This window comes from Tupaia chinensis, unplaced genomic scaffold (assembly GCF_000334495.1).
Source record: "Tupaia chinensis unplaced genomic scaffold, TupChi_1.0 Scaffold148210_1, whole genome shotgun sequence".
NCBI classification, from domain to species: Eukaryota; Metazoa; Chordata; class Mammalia; order Scandentia; family Tupaiidae; genus Tupaia; species Tupaia belangeri.
In genome coordinates, this window is record NW_006208060.1 from 1,432,649 (window position 1) to 1,439,456 (window position 6,808).

The 6,808-nt window shown below is 53.2% G+C and overlaps 1 protein-coding gene across 1 annotated transcript; it reads left to right on the top strand.

The window, feature by feature from the left end:
• The first annotated feature begins 338 nt into the window (after window positions 1–338).
• Window positions 339–6,168, top strand: ACER1 (alkaline ceramidase 1). Its single transcript, XM_014584915.1, has 5 exons — window positions 339–413; window positions 559–635; window positions 1,555–1,692; window positions 4,872–5,009; window positions 5,260–6,168. Exons 1-5 carry the CDS (start codon window positions 339–341, stop codon window positions 5,426–5,428), a joined length of 597 nt encoding a protein of 198 aa, XP_014440401.1. The 3' UTR covers window positions 5,429–6,168.
• The last annotated feature ends 640 nt before the right edge of the window (window positions 6,169–6,808 follow it).

The window sequence follows — 6,808 nt, forward strand, 5'->3', positions numbered from 1 at the left end:
GCTTCTCTGGTGCCCCAGAGGAAATGCTAAAACCTCACTGAGGTGATGGAAACCTATAGGTTATGACAGGAAGTCTGAGAGCTGCGGGGGGCTGTGAGTGTAAAGAACATTACAACAGTCTTTCTGGAGGTTTCCAAGGCTGGCTTCAGGAAAGAAGCTGTGTGGCCCAGGTCTGTGGAACTGTAGCTGTCAGCCCTGAAACACAAGGCCCCTGGACTCCAGTATCCCTCCGGATCCCTTTTGTCTGTAGACTTCACCATGCTCGGATTCTTACTAGTAAACGTGAGAATCAGCACCAAGGTTTGGACCGGGAAAACTCGAGAAAGAAATCCATCTCGATGCCACAGACATGTTTCCAACGCGAGGACGTGGCGCCCCCTCGTGTCGGCCTGATTGTTCAGCGACCCGAACGAGTTGGAAGGGGTGACCTTGAGCTCCCAGGGGCTGGCAGTTCAAGCCAGGCATGACCTGCAGGCCTCAAGGACAAAGAGAGGGAGAGCCTGTGAGGGGGTGAGTGACCCGTTCCCGCAGCTTGAGGTCCTCCGTGTCGCCTTTCAGATCCGAAAGTTCTGTGCTGCAGACCTTCCTAATGCAGCTTTCTCCAAGCATCAAACACCCTACCACACCGTTTTCATGTGTTTTCGTGCTCTTTTCCTCTGTAGAAGATGCACCACATCCTAAGGACAGTTTAAAGTGAAGTGGTCACAGGCTGGAGTCCCATCGCACATTTTTGTCAATACTCTTGTTCAAACCTTGATTAGTTCTGCAGACTAGCAGGATTGCCCTTTACAGGGCAGGACCCCAGACCTTGCTGAAAGCTGCTAAATGTCATTTTCCCATTCTTTGGGGTTAAACAGAAAGACAGGCTGCATGTAAAAGGACTGCTCTATAGCAGCGTCAATAGCCTGTGTCTCCAAGCCTAGCAAATGATCCTGGTCTGCTATAAGAATCACACACAGTTCTCAAATTCAGAGGAGAAAAGAACAACTTAAACATGCTCCACCCACCTGAGCCTTGGAAGAACCCTCTCCCTAACCAATCCTGAGACCTCCGAAGTTCTTGGACCCCTCTTGGTCCCTGAGAACCCTCGTCTGCCCTCTCTCTCTCTCTCTTTTTAAAAGAATTACTCTTATTTAACTATATTAATTTAAATTTGACCAGAGAGGCACAGAGTGAGAGAGAAAGGGAAAGTGAGAAAGCAAGCTGCCAGGTCCGGGACTTGAACTGCCATCAGCTCTGTCAGAGTCCAGCGCCCTTAACCACCACGCCGTCTGACCTCTCAAGGAGACCCTTCCTTTGAGCCTGCCTATGTTTTTTTAACGTCTCGCTTGATCTGTCCTGGCGGCTGGGGGCTGTCACGGACTCCAGGGCCCCAGGGAACTTTCTCCTCTCCCTCCCCAACCCTGGGTCCCCTCTTAGACAGGGCTTGGGTCCCCTTTTAGACAGGGCTTGGGCCCGTCTAGGTTCCCCGGGACCCTGTACCGAAGCCGTCCTGCCCTTTCAGGGCCCTTGCTGGAGCCTGGCTCGGCCTTCTCACCGCGCCTCTCCCCCCAGGCCCCAGTTCACCTGCCTGGTGGTGGTCTCTGCTGTGATCAGCACCTTCCTGTCGGTCGTGCGGCCCACACTCAACGCCTACGGGCTCTACACTGTGTCTGTGCACATCGTCTACATGGTGTTCCAGGAGTACCACAAGTGAGCCGGGGCTCCCCGCACCGCCCGCCGCCCGCCGCCGCGGGACCCCCGGGATCGCTGGCTCCGGGCTTCGGGGAAGGACCCTTCCTCCCCCAGATCGTCCTGAGAGGAGTAGCAGGGCCGGGATTTGAACCTCAGTCAGTCTCATGGCGGAGTCTGCCCTTGTTGGTTTGTTTAAGCTTTCGTCACCGTGTAAGTGCACTCACTGGAGAGAGACAGAGAGACGGAAAGTGAGAAATCACCCCTCGCGGGGGGACGGCCACATTGCAACCCCTTTTCCTCTATTCTCCCCCGGGCGTTCTGGGCACGCACACACGTCCCCACGCGTGATTTTCAAGCTGCTAGGTCCAGGATGTAAACTGGGGTTGGCTACGTAGGACTACATAGGACGCCAGGGCTTTAACTATCACACCCCCCTGCTGGCCCCAGAGCTTGTCTTTTTTTTTTTTCCCTAAAGAATTATTTAATTTTATTTATTTATTATTATTTTTTATTTGACCAGAGCAAGAGAGAGAGAAAGGGAAAATGAGAAAGCAAGCTGCCAGGTCCAGGACTAGAACTGTGGTCGGCCATCTGGGAGTCCAGCACTTTAACCACGACACCACTTGCTGGCCCCCAGAGCTGGGGCTTCTTCTTCTTCCTCTTTTTTTTTTTTTTTTGAGAGACATTTTGTACTTGCCAAAGAGACAGAGAGACAGAAAGTGAGAAATCACCCCCTCAGAGCGGATGGCCACACCGCAATCCCTTCTCCTCCCTTCTCCTCTTGGGATTTAGGGCATACGCGCACACACACCCAGCATGAGTTTTAAGCCACCGGTCCGAGACTTGAACTGCAGTCAATTATGTGGGAGTCCAGCGACGTAACCATTACGCCATCCGCTGGTCCTGAGCTTGTCAGTTCGATGGTGACTCCAAACCTACCTGCAAACTGCCACACCGGCAGAGAGAATTTGCCCACGAACCTCCACGCACTTGACAATCATCCCCGACAGCCACTGCGTTTCGCCGGCCTGAGTTCCATGGTCACGTATTTCCCCAAAACTCCATGTGATTTCACCCCTAAAGTTTTCAGAAGTTACTTCTCCTGATAATTCCTTTCTAAAATATTTTAAAGATTTATTTATTTTCAGTTTTATTGATTATCATTATTCTTTGATTTTGACCAGAGAGAGACAGACAGAGAGAAAGGGATAGTGAGAAAGCAAGCCGCCAGATTCGGGATTTGAACCGTGGCTGGCCATATGGGAGTCCAACGCCTCAACCACCCCACCTGCTGGCCCCCTGATAATTACTTTTTTTAACCCATCGTGTGTCTTAGCAGGATAGAGGAGGCTCTCCAGTGGGACCACTTGAAGAGAGTTGAGTAAAAAGGACATTCACAAAGAAGGCAGGTGTAGAGAACTCACTGGGATGGTTTAGAACCCTTGTGCTGATCAATGCGGGAGTCTGTGACCGTCTTATGACCCAGGGCAGGGGGCAACGGGAGAGGAGACAGGGGATGGAATCTCCAGGTGCAGCTGCAGCCACTTCTGTAGAGAGAAAGCTAGAGTGTGTACTCTACCTCTGCTGTCTACTAACTGGCTTCCTACTGGGGCTCTCCATTGGTTAACCCAACTGGAAACCATTAGTCAACTCAATTGGAAACTGTTGACCAACTCACCTGGAAACCATGGGTCAGTCCAACTGGAAACTCTTGGTCAGTCCAACTGGAAACTCTTGGTCAGCCCAACTAGAAACCGTAGGCCAACCCAACTAGAAACCATGGATCAGTCCAATTGGAAACTATTGGTCAGTCCAACTGGAAACCATTGGTCAGCCCAACTGGAAACCATTGGTCAGCCCAACTGGAAACCATTGGTCAGCCCCATGTGTTTCCTTATTATTATTATTATTATTTTTATTTTCAGAGAGGTTTTGCTATAGGGTACATGTGCTCACTGTAGAGACAGAGACAGAAAGCAAGAAGTCACCTCCCAGGGGGAATGGCCATGCCACTTCTGGAGGATAATCCCCTCTCCTCCGGTCTCCTCTTGGGATCTTAGGCACACACATGTACACGCCCAGCATGAGTTTCAAGCTGCTGGGTCCAGGACTCGAACCGTGGTTGACGTCATGGGAGTCCAGTGACGTAACCATTATGCCATCTGCTGGTCCCAGTGTGTTTCCTTATTTATTTATTTGTATTTCCTACACAGGGACAGCTAGATTTAGATGGATGTTTTTGTTGTCCTTCTGTTTGACTGCTTGTTTGTTTTCAGTTTGCCAGAGGGCATATATGCCACCAGGGGAGAGAGAGAAAAACTGAGAAATGGCCACGCCGCAGTCCTTTCTCCTCCATTCTCCTCTTGGAATTTTGGGCACACACACACCTGCCCCTGGTGTGATAGTGAAGCCACCAGGTCCAGGACTCGGATCTCAGAGTCAGCTATGTGGGATCCAGCACTTTAGCCTCCAAGCCATCTGCTGGCCCCAAGCCTATGGTTACTTTTGCTCTCTTTTTTGTAGAATTATTTATTTTATTTATTGTTTTGATTCTTCAGTTTGACCAGAGAGAGAGGGAGAAAGAGGCAGAGTGAGAAAACATGCTGCCCAGTCCAGGACTCCAACCACGGTTGGCCAAATGTGAGTCCAGCACCTTAAACACACCAGCTGCCAGCCCCACGAGCCTTCATGGTTGTTTTTAACCATAAAGGAGTTTGCTGTCTCGTTCATCCCCGACACACACTTTCACAAGGGACACTGAGTTAGTCCCCACGTAGTCGACTGTGGTTCGAGTCCCGGACCTGGTGGCTTAAACTCACGCTGAGCGCGTGTGCGTGCGTGCCCAAGATCCCGAGAGGAGAATGGAGGGGAAGGGATTGCGGCGTGGCCATCCACCCTGGTGGGTGATTTCTCACTTTCTGTCTCTCTGTCTCTCTCTGTCTTTTCTGGCGAGCGCACGTGCCTTATAACAAAAACCTCTCCAAAGACAAAGGCCGTCTGAAGGGTGTGCAGAGCCATACTGGTGTCCCATCAATGCCCAGCACGCTTAGCCCTCAGCTCGGATTAGACACTTCCCCTCCCGCGCCCTTCATCCCTCCTCCCTCCTTCCTCCCAGCCTCTGGCCCTCAGCCCCTTGGACAGAGCCCCTTCTCCCCACTCTCTGAGGCTGGCCCTGGTCTCCTCTCTCCCCTCCCTAGGACCAGCGACAGAGAGCTCCGGCATTTCATCGAGGTGTCCGTGGTCTTGTGGGTGCTGGCCGTGAGCTGCTGGGTCAGCGACCGCTTTCTCTGCGGTTTCTGGCAGGAGATTAATTTCTTCTACCTGCACAGCTTCTGGTAAGCACCTGGCCTGGGGCCCGGGACCCCAGAGTCAGAGAGCCTGATGTCAGAGCTTGGAGCGGGTTCTGGGGAGGGGAGAAGGAGGAGGTGGTGAGGAAGGAGGACCGGAAGGGGGAGAGCAGGTGCCAGGGCTTGGCAGTGGGGGAAGGCTGCAGTCCGGGGGGCAGGGGCGGAGGCCCCTTGAGCTGGCCAGGCCCTGCGAGCAGTGGGCGCGAGCGCTCGGCACCCTCCGCTCCCGCCCCCACAGGCATGTCTTCATCAGTTTCACGTTCCCTTACCTGATGGTGTCCATGGCCTTGGTGGATGCCAGGTACGAGATGCCGGAGCAGACCCTCAAAGTCCACTACTGGCCTCGGGACACCTGGCCCCTGGGCGTGCCCTACGTGGAACTGCAGGGCGATCGCAAGAGCTGCTGAGGCCCGGCGGCCTCCTCGTCCAGCCTCACGCCGCCGGGCCTGTGTCTTGAGGAGTCAGGCATGGCCCGGGACTCGAACCTGGGGGACACTGGCGGTTCCTTTCTCTGTCTCCCTTCCCCCTCCTTGTCCCTTGCTGCTGAGTGCCCAGGCAGGGGGAGGACTTGTGACACGTCCAAGCACAGTCTGAGGATCCCGGGGCCTGGCATGTCCACCCTCCATGCCATATCCCTACCCTCTCTCACGTCCCTCTGTGTCCCGAGTGTCTTCACGGTCCTTGTCATAAGACCTGGCCCGGCTGGGTCACTAGGAACTGGAGTGACAGGATGGCGTGGCATCTTCAAGGACTCACCCCAGACTGCAGCGTGTGTGCTGGGCACCGTGTGACTAGGGGCTACCCGGGCACAGTAATGTCTGGTACTTGGGGGAGGTGTCCCAGAGGACGTGTCTTCTGGGGACCTCGTTCTGCACCCACACGGGCCTGTGGAGACCTTGCAGATAATGCCCACCTGTCCCTGCTGCCCTGCGGGGTCACTGCCGGGCAATGGCTGAGAATGTGGGGACAGACAGGAGCTAGGGCGGCCAGCGGTGGTTGGACGCAGGGGTGGGGTTGGTGCGGGTTACGGGGAGGTGGTTTCCGTGGTGGGTAAGAGCATAGGGCTTGAGTCGGGCAGACCTCAGCTGGGTCCCTGCTCCACTTTTCTTTTTTTTGTTTTTTTATTTAATTTCTTTCTCCTTCTCTCCCGTCCTCCTCCCCCTCCTCCTCTTCCTCCCCCTCCTCCTCTTCCTCTTCCTCCTCCTCTGTATTCTACCACCATGCATGGTTTGGCTTGTGGAGAGAATTTACCTAACGTGAAATACACCGCAGACCAGACCAGTTAAGAATGCTATACATGAGGGGCCAGCTGGTGGCCTGGTGGTTAAGGCACTGGACACTCCCACATGGCCGACCATGGTTCAAGTCCTGGACCTGGTGGCTTGCTTTCTCTTGTTTTCCCTCTCTCTCCATGTCTCTCTCTGATCCAATTAAATTAAAAGATGAATGAATAAATAAAATAAAATAAAAAATTCTTTAAAAAAAAAAGAATACTATCCACGTCATCATCCACAGGTAATAAACCATTCCTGCGTCCCACGAATGTCTTGCCTCTCTATTTTTTCTTTCTAATTTTCTTCCCTATTCTGCCTCCTCTCCATTTTTAGTTTAAGAGGGGTTTTTGCTAGATAGGGCACATGTACTTGCCAGAGAGACAGAGAGACAGAGAGATAGAAAGTGAGAAATCTCACACACACACACACACACCCCAGGGAGGATGGCCACATCACAATCCCTTCTCCTCCATTCTCCTCTTGGGTTCTTGGGCACGCACGCACACGTGCCCA